Source organism: Saccharomycopsis crataegensis, assembly GCF_037102585.1.
Source record: "Saccharomycopsis crataegensis DNA, jcf7180000000072, whole genome shotgun sequence".
In the NCBI taxonomy this organism is placed as follows: domain Eukaryota; kingdom Fungi; phylum Ascomycota; class Saccharomycetes; order Ascoideales; family Saccharomycopsidaceae; genus Saccharomycopsis; species Saccharomycopsis crataegensis.
This window is the reverse complement of record NW_027043819.1, coordinates 903,436-922,667: the sequence shown is the minus strand read 5'-3', so window position 1 is coordinate 922,667 and position 19,232 is coordinate 903,436. Positions and strand designations below refer to the sequence as shown.

General features: G+C 36.1%; 5 protein-coding genes across 5 annotated transcripts; all 5 read right to left on the bottom strand. All coding sequences in view use genetic code 12, as the record gives it.

The window, feature by feature from the left end:
* Window positions 1-348: 348 nt before the first annotated feature.
* On the bottom strand, window positions 349-3,855 carry NPR3 (Npr3p; the record flags this gene model as incomplete). The annotated part of the gene is made up of 1 exon (XM_064993991.1): window positions 349-3,855. The coding sequence occupies one exon, from the start codon at window positions 3,853-3,855 to the stop codon at window positions 349-351; it is 3,507 nt and encodes a 1,168-aa protein (XP_064850063.1).
* A 311-nt stretch (window positions 3,856-4,166) lies between these two features.
* EMP24 (Emp24p) lies at window positions 4,167-4,772 on the bottom strand (the record flags this gene model as incomplete). The annotated part of the gene is made up of 1 exon (XM_064993990.1): window positions 4,167-4,772. One exon carries the CDS (start codon window positions 4,770-4,772, stop codon window positions 4,167-4,169), a length of 606 nt encoding a protein of 201 aa, XP_064850062.1.
* A 1,368-nt stretch (window positions 4,773-6,140) lies between these two features.
* Window positions 6,141-7,141, bottom strand: DASC09_003860 (40S ribosomal protein S27; the record flags this gene model as incomplete). The annotated part of the gene is made up of 2 exons (XM_064993989.1): window positions 6,141-6,386; window positions 7,139-7,141. The coding sequence occupies 2 exons, from the start codon at window positions 7,139-7,141 to the stop codon at window positions 6,141-6,143; spliced, it is 249 nt and encodes an 82-aa protein (XP_064850061.1).
* Window positions 7,142-8,648: 1,507 nt separating this feature from the next.
* Window positions 8,649-9,853, bottom strand: DASC09_003850 (serine/threonine-protein phosphatase; the record flags this gene model as incomplete). Its single annotated transcript, XM_064993988.1, has 2 exons — window positions 8,649-9,449; window positions 9,674-9,853. The coding sequence occupies 2 exons, from the start codon at window positions 9,851-9,853 to the stop codon at window positions 8,649-8,651; spliced, it is 981 nt and encodes a 326-aa protein (XP_064850060.1).
* Window positions 9,854-10,814: 961 nt separating this feature from the next.
* Window positions 10,815-19,043, bottom strand: GCN1 (Gcn1p; the record flags this gene model as incomplete). Its single annotated transcript, XM_064993987.1, has 1 exon — window positions 10,815-19,043. The coding sequence occupies one exon, from the start codon at window positions 19,041-19,043 to the stop codon at window positions 10,815-10,817; it is 8,229 nt and encodes a 2,742-aa protein (XP_064850059.1).
* Between the last annotated feature and the right edge of the window lie 189 nt (window positions 19,044-19,232).

Here is a 19,232-nt window from a genome sequence, read left to right as displayed (position 1 = left end):
GGTTCGGTGTAACCGGCAAAATCTGAAAATAAAAAAAAATAAGCATTCTAAGATGAGTTTAACCTCATTAAAGAAAGCAAATCAATGGATCGACAAGTTGAATTCTTGGGAGTCTGGGTTCAGTAGACGACACTATTTGGGTGATTAAAACATGCTGCAAAAATCCTGTACCATGCATGTGTAGCCATGTACATAAAGAACCCCTTTTGTCAATTACACACTACTTACTATATTGATTCTACATTAAGCGGTCCATACCAAATAATATACATTCTGTTTCGTAGCTCATAATATCATATATTCCTTGATGGTTTTGTTTTTTCTAAAGTACACAAACACAAGTATGCCTCACCAATGCAGGTCAGTGATAATATACTCTTCCAATTCTTTAAACGCTTTCTTCAAGTCACTTCGTTTAATATTCTCTTTTAACATCACTAATTCCAATGGTACTTTCCCATTCAAGTATTTTAAAATCTTATAGAATACATCTTTAGTTTCTTCAGATTTCCCCATCAACATTCGGTAAATATATCTTTTCTCCATCAATGACGGACGATCAGGATTAAGCAAAATACTATCTTCTTCCTCCATATTCAATATTGTTGACGGGGTACCAAAAAAACTATTCCCGCCACTTGCATGACTTCCAGTAATGTCCTCATTGCTGCTGGCTCGGGATCTGGTGGATGATTCATTAAGTACCCTTTTGATTAAATTAGATGAATGCAGGGCCCCCAACTCAGGCCTGGAAAAATTCTCGTCACCACGCATTCTAGCAATTGATGGAACTCTAGGCAATGAGGAGTCGCTATTAACACTATCTCTGTGCTTCCAACGTCCTCCTAATTTGTTTGAAGTCATTGCCTCGATTTCTTGAACTTGCATCTTAATCTTAGACGTGAGTATCAACCAACCAAAAGTGAAATATTGAACAATCAACCCATTTTTAAATAACCAACAACAAGCGTCAAGATACGTATACGTTCTATTCTTATTTTCTGAGAAATATTTGTAAGTTCTTGGAACATTGAAACTTGCTAAAAATTCTGATAATGGGGGTAATGAGGGGAACTCGTGAGTGAATTCTTCAAATAGTTTTTTATTGATCCCTTTGATCCAAGCTTCAAAAGTTAATGGATCTAATTGACCATACTTTTTAGGACTGAATGGCTTTTGGTTCTTTTTTTGCCATTTATTGTTCAATTCACTGATATCGGTACCAAGATTTGCTAACGGAGATATCACAAACCTGGTTCTTCTTGTAATAGGTAGAATAAACTTGACTTTTTCCCAATAAATCAAATGATATATGATACTGATCATGATAACTTCTTTATCTTCTTCGTTGGTGAAAAAATCAAACATGCTCACTTTGCTCACCAGCTTATTCTTCACCGGGTCTATCATAGTGCCAGTAGACCCTTTCATTGCACCACCAGCAGAGCTGGCAATGGCCAGCTTCCTGAGTTTTGAAGTCAACTCAGCTTTATTATTTGCATATTTTGCCAATTGTCTTGCTCTTTCTTCAATTACGGTTTTAATAATTTTTTTCAATGGCACCGTGGCATCGATATTCTTAATAAATGTTTTAAACGCTTTAGCAGCCGCTGGTCGGAGATCCTTAATCACATCGTTCATATCATCAAGAATCAATAATGAAAAAATATCATAATTGCAACTTTTAAAAATCGTGATAATTTGATAGTTTATCAAATTCAAATCTTCCCAAGAGTCAGATTGAAAACTATTCAAGTAATAGTAGTTTCTGATATACGACAAGTTAGACACATTTGGAAACAAATTATTTTGATGAAATGATTCATCTAGCAAAGTACTAATGAATAACGGCTGTGGTTTTAATTTCACTTGACGATAGTCAGTCTTTTTTTGATGATCGGGCGATCCCATTTCATCAAGAAAGTTGTCAACATGGGATGAATTATTTAAAATCGAGTCAATGTCCATATTTTGTAGCTTGACTGAGGAATGTGGTAACACTGAGAAATTCTTCTTCACAGGGATATTGAATGGTGGATGGAGATTACCAAAATGCAATTCAAAAATCTTGGCAGAGAAAAGATTATGATAGCAGTCAAATAGGGCTCTGGCTAATGCAGACTGTGATAAAATTTCTCTGTATAAAGCCTGAACGGTATAATGATTATTCAAGTATTCTTCATCCACAAAATTTTCATCATCATCAGAGTCGTCAGAAGAGCTATTGGAGTCCTTAGATTCTCCATCAGAAGGGCCTCTTTTCAGTTTACTAGACGGTTTCTTATCACCTCGAACCTTAAGTCCTTGCCCATTAAAATATACTTTTTTAAAAAACTCATCTCTGGTTTTAATAATTTTAGCAATTTCGCTCTCCATATAGTTTTGTTTCCCTTGTTGAGTTGTTAAAATATGAGTCAATTTACTAAGAATATTCTCATACAACTCAACCCTTCTGCGGTGATATTCATTTGCTGGAGGGTTAATCACAAATACAATGTTGAACATGGACAATTTTTGTTCGTTGTTAGAATCGATGTCATCTTCGTCACCTTCGTTCTCATAAGCTGGAAACTTATGGCTTTTAGAACTTGGTGAATCATCAGAATTTTCAAAGATAGTTCCATTGCCTTGATTATGGTAAGTTTCACTCAAGAGTTCTGACGAATAGTGATCTTTCTCAAACAGTTCTGAATTTTTACCTCTTTGTCGCTGTTGACGTTGCAATCTTTTTTCTAATTTCTGTAGATCGAGTCTTTTTCTATTTTTGGAAGACTTTTTCTTGTTCTTGTAAAATCTTGACCATCCAGAAGCACCGTTTTCATTAACCGGATGACTAAGAAAACAATAGTTATCAATTTTCAATTCGTATTGGTCATTACAAAGTCTTTTAGCAGGGGTTAACATCTCACAGAGATACGTCTTATCAAATGAAAATATTTTGCTGAGTTCTTGCTTCAAATTCTTAATTTTTTTAGAGAGTTCGGCTTTTTCAGCTTTACCACTCGCAATATTTTCCCCTGATTTGATGGATTGGCTATCATTTGTGTCGGCATTAGATGCTTTTCTAGATTTTGATTTCAATATGCTTCCAGTGGCATCAGTTACTTTAGTTTTTTGTTTTGGAGGCGCAGGTCTTGTTCTATGATATCTATAATGAGAATGTTTGTTATGATACTTTCTTTGTTGTTGCTTTGCTTCGTACAATTTGGTACTACATTCATAACTCACCTTGTACTTCAATTTGTCCAAACTGAACTCATCATCAAGAATGTTATTGATGAAGTAACTATTATTGAACTCTTCGAATCCCATAAGTGGATTGTTGCTGTCATATTCACTTTCGACATCAAACCCTTCTTCGATCCCTGCTTCGTCCTCTTCATCTTCATCTTCATCTTCTTCCTCTTCCTCTTCCTCCTCCTCATCATCATCATCTTCTTCTTCATCATCATTGTAACTATCCGTTACTGAGGTCTGTTCAATTCGCAGATTATTGGCACTTTTATCCTCATCATTGTCATCATCTGACAGGAAGAAATCCTCATCAAATTCATCGTCTGAGTATTGCGTATAGTAAGAACTGTGAACATTTGTTGAATTTGGAGCAGCAAGTTTTGTATTTGTAGTATATGAGCTTGCATGTATGTTATTACTGATAGATTCTTTACCTTCATCATTTAGGGCAATTCTTTCATCATCGTTGATATCCAGACTCACCCCAGTAATGGTTTCCGTGCCATCAGTGGAAGACGATTCCGTCGGAGGGTAGTGAAATACCACCTGGGAGCCTTGTTTTGTGGTGGCAACAAGCATGATACCCAATATATGGGTATTGTAAGTGTAAGACTCACTCATGGTTGGAGCATGGGCTGATGAGGGCTACAATGTATCTCTATTACAGTTAGTTGCCGCCCGCTTATCACCACCATCTCTCAAATTTCATCTTTACAAGAAAAAAAGTTTGTGCACTCAAAAAAAACTACGCGCGCGCGGGCACATACATGTATAAGAACCAAAAAGTCACTTAAATTACACCATATAACTGTCGAAGAAGAAAAACGAAAAGAAAGAAGAAATTTTAATCATCATCATCATCAGAGAATTTTGGATCAATATTAGGAAATGCAAGGGAAAATGATAATAAGTAAAGTGTTGTGTTGAAACAATTACACCACGGATTTGACTTCGAAAAATCTCTTCAAGTAATAGACTTGGAACACAGAGTTAACACCAACAACAATCAATTGGAAGACAGACCACCACTTAACTCTGGAGTTTGTAGATTCAGCGGTATTTCTGTGGGTTCTTTCTCTAATAATAATATAGTTCTGTTGATCCTTGACTTCGTTGGTAAGTTGTGACAATCTCTTGACGGAGGCTTCCAAAGAGTTTGAGTTTGGATCATTGACGTCAATGTAGATCACCCCATGGATGTTGAATGAGACGTCCTTAGTGGCAATGGAACTACCTTCATTGGAAAAGCAGTATTGGAATTTACCAGAGGTTTTGGCAATGGTGGAGAAGTCACCATGGGAGACTCTGTCTTCTCTCTTGACCACTTGTCCTGAAGGATTCAAGATCCAGAAATCACAAGTCAATTGTTCGGTACCTTGAGGGTTTCTGTCACCAACTTGGAAACTCACTGCCAATTCATCGTTAGCCTTGAGAGTCTCAAAGAAACATTGCTTGTTATAAGGAGCCAACAAGACATTATGAGCGGATGCGACTACTAGAAGCAAGACGACTGAAAAAAAACGATTCAACATCAACATGGCTGCTGGAGTGTTTATAATATACGTGGCTGATCGATAATTTATTTTGATCTGATCTGTTTTGAACAACAAACGCTCTATTTTTTTTTGTTTTTTTTTTCGTTCCTTGTCAAAGTTTCCCTGTCTAATCACGTTCTGAAGCACGTGATGTCTCTAACATTTATCTCTGCTTTGGCTTGGTTATATATCTTTAGGAACTTTTAAGAAATAATATAGATATAGGTATATATTTATTGAGTTTAGATTGTTAATATTCAAAATCACCAACGAAAATTTTCGAAGCAAACCGATGATTACCATTGTGTGCCAATTAATTAAAAGGAACAATTCCAAAGCATGAGCTCAAGGGTTGAGGTAAGAGCTCAATATGGATCTCAAAGAATTCCAAACAAAATATTATGAGCATCATGAAACGAGCCAGCTAAAGCTTCAGCTTGCTTGTGGAAACATTTTTTTTTTTTCCTGTATTTGGTTAAAATCTTCACTGGAGAAGCGATGGTGTTGTCTCATATCACTACAGATTAGTTATCTTTTTGGTTTTTGTTAAACTGGATAATAAACACTTATTGCAAAAACATGGCCATCCCTCAGTGATAATGTGATTATTATCACCTATGCTCTATATATTTGCAATTCCATTTACTCCTTTTTGTTTTCTGTATACAGATGTTGGAAATCACAAAAAACGAAATATCTATTGGAATGTCTTTTGCAACGTGCATTCATTTCTACTGTGATAAATCATTTAGTGAGATTATATTCAACAGTTATAATTGACCTTCTTATGACCCAGCAACCCGAAGGGCGCTAATAAATCAATTACAGTTAGTGCAATACTGTTGTTACACCAATAATAAGATGATATCACTAACTGGTAGCAAATCACATACTCATTTCATGAAATGAACGGACACAGATTCAGCCAGGAATAAAATGTAAGTTGACTTTCCAAAGTATTTATGCAATTGGTCCCCCAGTTATCTAATGATGAGGAGCAATAGTCTATATCCATAAAGGATAAAGGGCTGAAAATATTTTGTCTATAAAAGACGCTAGAGAGGTTTAACTGTGAGAAGCTTTTGGTCGTCTGAGTCAAAAACATAGATCCATTGTGTCGATCTTTGAGTCAACAACTTAACAGAACTGATTTGAACAGTCAAATATTCATACTACGAATTTTCGATAACAAACAATTGCTAACAATATCGACAGAATCACCATCAATGGTACTTCTTTTACGATTGCAAATTTAGAGGTGAATGAGTTTAGTTTTTATATTAAACGTTAGAAGAAATAGAAAAAAACAGCCAATTCATAAAATATACATATAACAAATATTATAGATTAATATCCTTGGAACCATCAAATTTACTTTCTTCTGAAAGAACAACCTTCAGTCAATCTAGCCTTACCACCAGTTGGTTGACACAAGACAGTGGTACATTTGTCACAGGTAACAGCGGTTTGAGCGTGGGAGAAGACGGTGGTGATGGCCATACAACCTGGGCATTTGACATCCAAGAAGTAAGATCTTGGGGCTTGAACCAAGGTCTTCAATTTGTGTTTCTTGAGTTCAGATTCTTGAGTTGGGTGCAACAAATCAACGACTAAAACCTGTACAATAAAGTTAGTAAAAAATGATCACTAATCAATAAAAATCTTTCCAGAATGCTAGCAAATTCGAGAACATGCACTACCAAACCATTGGATTATCAATCTAACGTTGATTACCTGTTGCTTGAATGAAATAATGATCCCAAAATAACTTTCATGTTTTCATTATTTCAAATATTCCCATTCAAGTTTTTTAATTTAACAAGGTGAAACCAAATAAATCATACAAGATATTCGAAGTAGATATTATTTGTTCATACAATGAGTCAGCAATATTTTCAACGTGAAAACTTTTCAACTTATTATTTCAATATAGCCCTCTGAATTCCAACAAATCAACGCATCATCTCCATTACGGAACAATAACAAGTACAATATTCACCGTGAGTTTTTCCTTTGTGATTTCAATAATGATATGGAAAGAAGGGAGAAAAAATTTCACATTCAGTGTCTCGTTGAAGTTATCCATCCATGTTGGTAGATATTTGTTAATCCATTATCACTGTTTTTTATTATATTGTCCACTATTCCACTTCAAATCTCTTACGGTCCCAATATATTCATCTATCTTAATAATAATCTTTTGTGTTCCTATTCTTCATCACTTTCAAAAATTTTCTTTACCCTCTGAATCATTTTCTCAATTTCCTCGCATCATTTAAATAAATCTTGATTAATCTAATGGTTGGTAATTATATTTGTGTTTCTCATATTGACTAGCTTGGTTGTTGATTTTATTTATTCTCACTTACCATCTTGAATAATTATTCTGTGATATATCTTGGTATGGTACTATATCAAACACTAGATGTGAGTAGAAAATTTTTTGTAATTTTCACCAAAAACTCTGACAATACCGGTGATTGCCCCCATCGTGTGCCAGAGACGTTCCGTAGGGGGAACGACGACCGGGCAACCGTGAGATTTGTCACTCTAATCACGTGTATAGGGGTTATGAAGCGTCTCAAAACTATACAAACGGTCACAGGCTGGATCGCAGATATGTCCAGGGCTATATATCTAGTATCACGTGTATGTGTCAAAACAAAGCCCTGGGATATCGATCAAATCTTCGATCAATTGGATTGATCAAATTACTATGCAGAACCTATAGATAAAGTAGATGGGACAAAAGTGAGGACTCGACAAACAACTCTAGTAGTACCTCCCAATTGACAAGTTTCTTGAAAGAGACGAATAAAAGATTAATAATATCAAGATCTTTTGCGAAAAGCATACCATTAATATGAGGGCTTTATTCCAGATTTACGGGTTATAATGAAACTACTGTAAGTGATCAATAATAAAATTCATCGAAAATCAAGGAGAAAGATCGCCATACGGATGATGATATGTAAATAAAAAGGCGAAAAAGAAACAAACAAAAAGAAAGAGTGACGCTAGAGACAAGAAGATATAATAAATATATAAATACATTTATATCAAAAACATAGATCAATCAGAAACCATTAGAAATCTTATTTCCCCTTCCACACAAGGTATGGCAATAAGAGCATCACGCATAAACGTAACTGAAGTTCAAGTCAGTGGAAATATTACATGGAATTGATTAAGACGATAAAAATATAGAAGAAAAGCAAAAAGTAATGGAAAAAAAATGTCAGAAAAAAGAAATATAGTTAGAGAATGGAGTGCGAGTGTGTAAGATAGAAATAAAGTAGGGCCGCATAAGATAACAGAAAATAATTTCACGGTTAAACAATAACCAGATAATGATAAACATCGAGTGACAATACTTCTCGATTAATAATGAACAATTGCGAATGTTGGGCATTGCAAGCAGCAGATGATAAGGAGGAAAAATAAAAAGAAATATTGGGCAGTAAATGGCAACAAAAGAATAAACTTGTAAGATCTCTCATCAATATATAAAGGAGAAGAATATTCGTTCTAGAGAGAAAAGTATATAATATATTAATCACATAAACCGATTAGAAAACAAAACAAAAACATAAAAATAATAGTAAGAAAAAAAAAATCATATTCTGATGAGTACATGATAATTTGGAATCGACCCAATAGGTCCCAATAACGGTTCATTGATTTCAATGTTCTCATTCCTTATTATTTTCCTCCTTATATTAACAAAAGATCGACAAAACACAACAAATACAATCCGATATCTTCAGGATGGTGCCATTTACCCAAAAACGCATCAAGCAGAGTATGAGAAACGGATCGCCAAAAATTCAGTGCCCCCAATTTGTTATCATTACCTTCATCGAAAAAACATCACTTCGTTTATTTGGTCACCTTCTTTGGCTTTCTTGGTGGTGTCACAGATCTTGAGTTATTGTTAACATAGCTGTATTTCACCTTCTTTTCAGCAGGTTTCAAGATTTGGAAAGAACATAACAAACTTTCGTCCACACTCATCATGGCACCGGCATTATCAAACTCACCACAATAATTTGGAGCAGAGAAAAGAGTCACTAATTGACGTTTACTGAAAAATTCATAACCATCTTCTACAACTTGATGGGCTCTACAAATCAAATCCATATCTTGTTTCTGCAAGAAACGCGAAATAACGTCTGGACCAAATGTGAAAGAAACCCCTCTATCGTTTTCTGACCAGCCGGTGATATCCTTATCTGGATCCGACCACAACAAATCACACAACAAACCAACATCTGGAATATCCGTTGGTCTCATAACTCTTCTAATTTGTTCCATGGAGTTTAAGTCTGGACTCAAACCACCGTGCATTGTAAAGATCTTCTCGTCAATGATGGCCGCAATTGGTAAACAGTTGAAACAATCAGTGAAAGTTTTCCACAATTTGATGTTATAACGTCTTTTACATTCATCGTAGAAACCGTAAATTCTGTTGATGGAGGCACATTCGTGGTTACCTCTCAAGATGAAGAAGTTTTCAGGATATTTGATTTTGTAAGCCAATAACAAGCATATAGTTTCCAAAGATTGTTTACCTCTGTCAACATAATCCCCCAAAAACAAATAGTTGGCTTCTGGAGGGAATCCACCGTATTCAAATAATCTTAGCAAATCATAATATTGACCATGAATATCACCACAAATCTAAAAAGAAAGAAATAATGTTAGTACTCTAGCGCCGAATTATATCATTGTTTGATTTGTCTTTTTGCTCTTTTGGATGGCGCGCAACACGCGTATTTGTCAGAAAAAAAAAAGGACAACGCTGTCAACTGCAAAACAACCAAAATATATATAAGGTTGTAGACTCCAAATGATAACAAAAAAAAGACAATAGTTTTTTAAAAAAAGAGTGAATAATAACATACCTTGATAGGAGCTTCTAACTCTAATAAAATTGGTTGGGAAATAAAGATCTCTCTGGCCTTGGTACAAAGATATCTAATTTCATTTTCTGCCAATTGGACTTGTTTGCCAGGTCTTGATCCTCTAACTTCTAAAAGTCTGTTGACGATGGAATCGACATCTGGTTCCTGTTGTTCAGCCATGGTTGTAAGATTTTGTCTGTTGGTGTACGATGAGTATTATTTTTTTTTTTTGGTTTGTAACGGGTTTCACGGGCGGAAGACAGCGAAACAACACAAGAAAGGGTAGTGTAAAATGAGGTTTCTAAAAATCGTAGTAGCACAAGAAATGATTCAGTGTCAGATACAGCTTTTATTTAGATACCCGATAGTTGATTAATCTTCACTGTTTAGGTGATTATTGAAGGACACTAGGGAAAAGGGGCGAAAATCGAACGATTCAAAACAAATAAAAAAAACGCAACTTTGACAACGAGGGGAGTGACAAAGTATATGTGGATAGATAATAGGTAGTGGCACTATAACCTGGAGGTTTGGGGAAAATATGGAAGAAGCTGATCCAAAATAAGTTGCGCTATTCCAAGATAAATCGTGTGATGGGACAGTAGTTAATAAAGGGGTACGAAATCGTTCATTTTTTTTTTCTTCTTCCTTGTTTTTTTTTTCTACGACAATTTTCACTCACAAAACGGGCGCCCCATAATTGCTTAGGGCACGTCATTTAAACCTATCAGATAAGTACACTATCCGGAAAGAATATTCACAGAACACAATAGATTAATAGCATATATGGTAAGAAGAGATGATCCCCTTAATCATGACAGCATTTCTCTGTCTTTTTCCTTGAGATCTGTGGAGTGGATCACTGTCACTTACGTTCCTATTATGCCGGGAACTGCGGGTAACGAAAAATCCCTCGCGTGTTTATACACTTTATCTATCTAGATAACTATAATTCCTCGATCTACAGATAGAATACACTTATCATTAAGTAAATACTAATGAAAAGCCGTTTATAATGTAAGACATACTAAAAAGAAAAAGAAAAATAATAAAATAATGGGATCAATAATAAAGAATGAAAAAAAAAAAAAAAAAGAATGAATGGAAGAAAAAAAAATTAAGATTGATACTATATTATCTCTTAGATTTCAGTCAACTCCACGCCCCCAACTGACCAAATCTCCTTCTCATCTTCAAATCTATCGGAAAACATTGCTTCCACATCTCCTCCAGCTTCAATTCTTTCTCTTTCAACCTTGGCCAATCTGGACCCAATTCTCTTGGTGTACTCATCAATAGATCTCATTTGAATGGTAGCCCCAGCTGAATTAGTAACAGTCTTACCAGCTTGTTCCGCCATTTTCTTAGACCATTCATTGTAGCCAACCAAGTTTTCATCCTCTACCAAGTTGAAGACTTCTAAGTAAGTCTTTTCGGCCGCCAATTTGATAGGAATAATAACATCTCTAACACAACTGAACACATTTGGAACGATCTCATCCAAATTGGGTTTGATCACCTCATCATATTTCATTCTGGCAACCGTCTTGAGAACCACGAGGGATAATCTTCTGGAATCACTGGAGTTACTGTTAGGCTTCACCACCGATTTGCTCAATTCAGAAACAATATTATGGATCAAATCTTCTTCCACTTCAAACTTTTCAGTGTTTTCTTTGACCTTATTTTTACCTTCTGACAATAAGAATCTCTCTGGAGCATTGGTTTCACCAATCAACAACAAAAGCTTACCAGCCGCAATGATCGATTGGTCACTAAGGTATGGTTCAGAAGAGGTAATACCTCCAATAGTAAACTTCACGATATTTGGAACTAAACCACTGACAAAGACGGTCTTTGGAGAATCTTTCAAGAAAGCGTTCAATGTCAAAATGCTGAACTTAATATTCTCGTTATTCAAGATCTTTTCCTTGATAATCTTGCTACCTTCGTCCTTAGTCAAAGTTCTGGAAATAGAACCAATTAATTTAGCGTAAGCAATGGTTTGTTTTTCATCAACTTCGGTGATTTCTTGTTCAATCAATTCCAAAATACCGCTCTTTGAGGTTTCGTTTAACTTGAAGCCAACCTTGTTGACCACTTCAATCAAAGCCTTTAACATGGCGGTTCTGACACCGGAATCCTCATTACTCTTTACTCCGTTAATCAATTCATTGACCAATGGATCAATCTTTGCTTGGTACAAAATCAAGGTACCCAAAGCTTTGGCGGCTCTTAATCTTAAAATCTCACTAGTTTGATCACCCAACGACTTGATGAATGTTCTTTGCAATTGAGGAGTAAATGGTCTCAAGAATTGTGGAATCTTTTCCAACAAGATGTTCAAAGCTGACAAGATAGCAGCCTTGACGTCACTAGAAACCCTTTCACCAATGACACGGATCAATGGACCAGTAATTTGAGTGAAGAAAGGTTTCAAGTTCATGGCAGGAGTCTTAGACACTATATCAGCAATACCGACGGCAGAAGTTTCTCTTTGGCTTGCGTTACCATACATCAAACCTTGAATGAAAATAGGCAATATACAGTTTGGACCCTTTGGAACAATCTTGAAAGCCTTCAAATCACTACGTGGAGATCCAACCAATCTCAAAGATTGTTCAGCAGGAGAAACTAAGGTTTCCAACATTTCCTTAGATTGATGCTTCACCAACGCAGTCAAACATTCACAAGAATACTTGACTAATTCATCATCCTCATCATCTAATGAAGAAATACATCTTTCAACAATATCCACGGTGTAAGTAGAGTAATCCAAGTGGGAGTTCTTGAAGAATTCCTTCAAGTGCTCGTAAACCACCTTAACCCTGTTCTTATCTTCATGTTTCAATAACGATAACACTCTTTGAATCAATGGATGGCAACCTTCCTCATCATCAATAGATAACAAGAATCTGGTGAAACTCTTGGAAACTTGAGATCTAAGGTCACTTGCACTATCAAGACTTACCAAACTATCAAGGAACGAATTAATAATACCAGTCAAGTATCTGTATAAGATAGGACCAGCGACTTCAGACAAAGCACCAAGCGCCACAGCCTTGGTGGAATCTAATGGTGGGGATAACAATGATGGAATCAACACTGGGAAAATTTCCTCAGATTTATTACCCATAAGTTCTCTCAAAGCCTTAACTGCATTCTCACTTTCGGTATCATCATCCAACAATTCCAACAAACGAGGAATAATGCCATCAATGGCAGGTTTACCAATAGATTCCAATAACGAATCAAAAGTGAGGGCAGCGGCTTCACGAACATTTTCATCTGAATCAATAATGGCGTCACCAACAATTTTGATAAAAACATCTTGATGATCGATGATATTAGATTCAACAGTCGAGGCCATAATTTCCTTCAAAGCAATACAGATACCTTCTTTAGCATTAGAATCACCGCTAACCATGATTTCCTCAGAAGTTGGCAACAATTGGTTCAAAACAGATGGACCGATTCTACGAACCAAGTCACCAAGAGCCAAAGCACTGATCATTCTTTGAGTGTCAAATGGACTTGCCAAACGACGGATAATGATACTGGCCAAAGTTGGCAAGATTTCTTTCAAAGTCTTTGGAGTGTTGGCCACAAGAGGATTCCAAATTTCAATAGTGGAAGTGCGGACCAAACCAGCAGTGTCAGAACGACAAATAAAAAGCAACGACAAGACTCTGTCACGAGTTTCTTGACCCAAGACTTCAACAAGCTTAGCACCGACCGCAGAGTTACCAATAACAAACACTGCTCTTTCTTCCTCTTCTTGAGGTTCGCCATCTTCGCCAAACTCTTCTGAAGTAACTTCAATGGTCTTTTGAGTTATATCACCAATCTTGAACAACAAGTCACCAATTAATTTAACAGATGACAATCTGATACGGTAATTAGTATCGGACAAACCATTTTCTAACTCTGGCAACAACAAGTCAACAGCCTTGTTGGCATAGTTAGAAACAATCAATTTACCGGCTCTGATAGCAGTGTCATTGATGATATCATCATCATCGGCCAACCCTGCCAAAATTGCTGGTAGTATCTTAGCAATATATGGGGAAAATTGAGCACCAAAACAAACAGGCAAATATAACAATAATGGCATATAACCTGCTCTAACATAGCTACGACTTGATGAAGCACCAGCCAAAATACTTGGTAAAATGTCTTCCAATCTGGAAACACCAAGACCCGACAAAACTTCAGATAAGGCTTGGGCGGAACCCAATCTGTCACCGGCCTTACGCTCATCACTCAAGGTGCCCAATAATTTATCAATCAAATCTGGGAAGTGTTCTTCGCCTAATTTTTCAACCAAAGAACCCAAAGCTCTAGCGGCAGTAGCTCTGGTCATGGCAACAGGATCAACCATGGCAATTTCTAATTCACCAATCAAATTTGGTAAGTATGGAACCAAGTCTTTACCATCAACCAAAATGGACATGTTACCGACAATTTGACAAGATTTTCTTTTAGTGGCAGCAGATCTGTCTAACATACCTCTGTGAATGACATGAATAATCAAAGCCAAAGATGGACCATCGATGTAATGAACGAACTGGGTCTTGATAAGAGCGTTAAGAGCTTCTTCGGTGTGTTTGGTTGGGTCACCAATAGCCTTAATCAAGATTGGAACGGACTTTTGAATTTCTGGGTTACGAATAACAAGACCAAACTTCTTCAAAGATTGATCAGCTGCTTTACGGACTTCCTTATGGGTATCGTTCAAAACCCCAACAATTTCTGGAACAATGACCGACAAGGATGCAGATAATTGAGTTGGATCTAAGTACGCCATAGAACCCAACAATTCCACAGAACCCTTTTTGGATCTCCAAGAGATTTCGTCCAAATTTTCAATTGCCAAAGGAATCAATTGTTTGATACCAAAAGAAGTGGTATTCTTCATAATGATTTGTGAAGTCTTATCGGCGGCAGCTCTAACTTCAGTGATGTGGTCACCCAATGATCTCAAAAGTAATGGAATGATTTCGATAACATAAGGTTCAAAATACTTGCTCACAATTCTAGATAAACATTCAAAAGCAAACATTACACTTTGTCTCTTTTTGAAATCTTGTTTATCTTCAGCTGCGTCAATCAAATTTCTAATGATGTCAAAGTCGGACAATGCTCTGATACCATAACCTTTAACTAATCCGGCAATACCATAAGCAGAACCTCTTCTCTGGCTAATTTTGAAGTTACCATTAAACAAAGTTTCAAACAATAATTCAACATAAGTGCTTAACTTGTCGGAAAACAAATGAACAATTGGCGCAATATATTTAGCAATAGTGAATTGCACAAGTTCACCAGTAGTTGGATCAATCAAGGTCTTCACTAATTGGTTAACGATCTGAACAATCAAGGTTGAGTCCTTGTTACCATTCAAATGTTTAGCTAACACACCGTAGAAAATAACCGTACTTTGCTTGATCTTAGGAACTTGATTGTCTTGAGACACGCAAGTTTCAAAGATTTCAATCAATTCATTCACCAAGTTCAAGCCATGGATATTGATGATTTCAATACCAGCACTTTGTAATTCGACATGTACGTCGGCGTTGGCATCAGCCAAGAACTTGTCATCTTCCAAAATCAACTTCTGGAAGAAGATTAACACCGCCTCGTCTGTAAAATGGGAAGCCAATTGTTTAAAGGACATAGCAATACCATTACGGTACTCCCACATATCCTTTTGTTGTTCAGAAGTTTTGACCACTAAACCAAAGTCGTCCAAAATTGGAGGAGGTGGTTTAGAAAATTGTTCGAATAATTCAATCAATCTAGTGAATGTAGAATCGAAAACGGATGGGGAAGCATCGACACCAGCAGAAATAGATTTGGAGATCGATACTCTGATACCAGTATCGGCATGGCCCAAATGGTTCAATAAATCATAGATCAAATCATCGGTCAATTTCAATTGATTTTCTTGCCAGATGGAATTAGCCAATTCTGCATTGACCTCTTCATTATCGTAACAAGTGATCCATAATTGAGCGTAATCTTCTGGTTTTAATCCTTCATAATCCAAAATAAATTCCTCGTCAAGTTGTTCCAAAATAGTCAATCTGATGAATTTGTTAGATGACATCAAGTTATCGATCAAGATATTTTTCAAATCACCAGAACTGATATTGTTTGAAATATTGGCACAGATAGCATTAAAGCATTCCTTGACAAGTTTGGCACGAGATGGAACTTTATCAATCAGCAAGATCAAAGAGCTCAAGATATTGGCTCTTGGAATGAGATCATTTTGGAAAACTTCGGCGTGGTTTGATAATATATCAACCGCCAACAATAACAATTCTTCATCTTGATCTTCTTTTTCAAATTCTTTAGTATTCATTTTTGGACCTTTAGCCTTCATAACATCTGATTTTTCATCGATGATTTTCATCAACAATGGAAGCAAGTAAATCAAACCAAAACAATCCAATGGTTTGTTATCGGTCATCAATTTGAGGGTGAACAAAACCTTGAGAACAATATCATCCAATTTCTGGTGAAGAACAAGTTTTTCGTTTTCAACTTCGAACAAATTCAAAATAACCACCCCAATGGAGCTTCTGATTTTGTTCAAGGAAGCAGAATCATTATTAATGATCATAACATTACTGCAGTTCAAAAATGATTCGACCGCTTCATCATTCAATAAATCAACACTGTTAGGATTTTTAATCACATCCAACAAAGAATTCACAGAGTTAGAGAACCAATATTCATAACCATTATTGATCTTTGATTTTAATGCTTTCGCTAATGAGCTGATCAATCTAACACTTCTAACACATTTCATATGGACATTTTGAACGTCAGCTCTAACGGCAGATTCTTTTTCAGTTTGAACTCTCACCAATTCTTGCTCTTCTTTGCTCAATTTCTTGGCGGTTTTCCCCTTCTTTGCTTGGATTTCACGTTTCAAATCTTCTTCCCATTTCTTGGTTTCATAATCCTTAGAGTTCTTGTTAACTTGATATTTGGATCCCTTATTTGAATCTAATGGATCATCCACCAATTCTCCTTCAGAAGATTTCCAAATTTGTAAAGACTTTTCACTGATTACGGTTGAAGGTAAACTCAAATCACCAACCACCAATTGGTCTACTAGTGGACCGATCAAATCTGGTTTGATGAATGAGACTGTTGACAATGAATCAATTATGGCATCATAAACCTCTTTAGCACCAGGATCGGAATCATTATTGTAAGATGAAGTATTAATGGTGAGTAATTTACCAACAGAAGCTTGGAAAAATTCTACCCCAAAGTCATCTACAATTTTCCCAGGATCCATACGACACTGTTGTACCAAGTCAACCCACCCAACATGCAAATCAATGGATTTATAGTGACACAACACAATCAATTCAATCAATATTTTGCCCAACACGGTGTTTGAAGAATTCGGTTTTTGTGGAACATACAACAATCCGCAAGTGATGGCATACATAAGTCTCTTTGACCATTCAAGGTCGAGAGCTAATTTAGTGGTTTCTTCAGAAGCTCCGGAAGATAGAATGCTATATAAGGAACCGCAAATCAATTCTCCCAAAACTAATCTCAAATCATCAGAAGCGGTGGAAAAAGAAGCATTGAGCTTTGTGAGAGCCTGTCTTCTAAGTTCGTAGCTAAAGTTGGAAGTCATAGTGGAGTATATTAATGCTTTGCCGAATTCTAAATCATCAGAGGCACACATGTCAGTGTTGGAGTATAAAGCATCAATAAACCATGATTTCTCAACATCTGTGTTTAACTTCAAGTAGAATTTTTGGTTGCTCAATATAGGAAGAGATTTATTAATGAAACTCTTGAATTGATCTTCAGAAAAACCTTTGATAATACAAAGAATCACGTACACAATAGTGGTTGGGGATTTTAATGGGTTGGCCTCGAATTCATTAAAGTTATCAATTAATGCACCCGAAATATCGTTGATAAATTTCTTAGAAGCCTCGTTTTCTCTAACTTTAAGGAAATAGGATCCCATAGCCATGAGCCAATATTTTCTGTTGACTTGTTTCTTATCTGACAATCCTCCCTTGATGATCTTCAAGCATCCGGCAGTATCATAATTAGCATCAGCAGTAATAATCTTAAAAAACCAGTAGAAATAGGATTTCAAAAACTCAAAAAGTAGCCCTTCATTTTGATCCTTGATGACAAAAGGATTCAACACATCCAATACCTTGATAGCCACTGGAGAAACCGATTTGGCGTCAGGAACGATAGATGTCAAAAGTCTAACATAACTGGATTTGAAGTCGAAATTTGAAGTGCCTTTCCATGATTTAGCCAATTCATCAATTACTTTAAAGAGATTTTGTTCGGTCAAATATGGGGTAACTTTAGACAAAATCAATTGCAAAACGTCCAGTGCGCCAAGACGAACAGCGTCATTTGAAGATTTCATATTAGAGATCAATTGGGTAGTAAGTTTAGATAAACCAGGACCTTTCACCAACAAGATTGGGTATTCCTCATCATCTTTGCGATCCAATAAACTTTCGAAAAAATGTGGGATAATCATAGTGATGATGAATTCCGATGATCTCAAGATCGATTTCTCAATGTCCGGTAACAATTTCTCTTCCAACAATTTGCTGGTCAAATATTGTGAGGCAAAATATTGGTTGAAATACTTCAAGGTGTATAATTGGTCCGAGATTGTTTTATGATTCTTGTTTAAAAGTACATTAGCGGAATAGAACGAAATCACCACGGTAATGTTGGTGTCTTGTAAAAGTCTCAATTTAGACAAGGCAGCCACAAGCAATAAATGAGTTGGCCATTGAAGAGCCTTGACATTGAACAATTGTAAATATACTTCTTTCATATGTTTTTGTGATACAGAAGTTACTAACTGATTGAATAACCCATCTAATTTTTTATGGACATTGACCAATGAGTAATGGTACATCATCTGCCCGAGGATTTCTAGTTGATAAATTGATAATTTAGCCAATGTTTTGGCTCCCAAGTTTTTATTTGATAAAAAGTGGGAAGACCATTGAAACAAGTATTTTAAATCTGTTGGATCCATACCAACGTAGCATTTCTTCACATTGACAGTATTCTTGAAAAAGCTTAACACCATGGTTTCGTAAAGATCGGAATTGACCATCAAAATTGAGTCTAATAATCCCAAAACTTTGAGCTGTAGAGCAGGCTTATGAATATGGTTGTAAGATTTTAATAAAACCAGGAGAATATATTCATGGTCTTGAGGTTGAGACAGAATTACCTGAGGAAGTTTCTCCAACACTTGGATTTGGGTTTTTTGGGGAGATAAATACAAGAATGCCTCTAGCTGAGGACCCAAGTCATCCCAAGTTGTACTCTGGACTTCCATTTGGGAAAACAAGTCTTGTAAAGATCTCAAATATGATGAATAAAAATAGGTCTTAGTGATTAACTTTCGGTCTTTAGTAGTCTTTTGATGGCTCCCATAAATAATTTGATTTGGGGGATGTTGGAAAATTTTTGTGTGAATAATTCATGTGCAGGGGCTGCGCAACCACGGTGCTTGAAGCAATTTTAA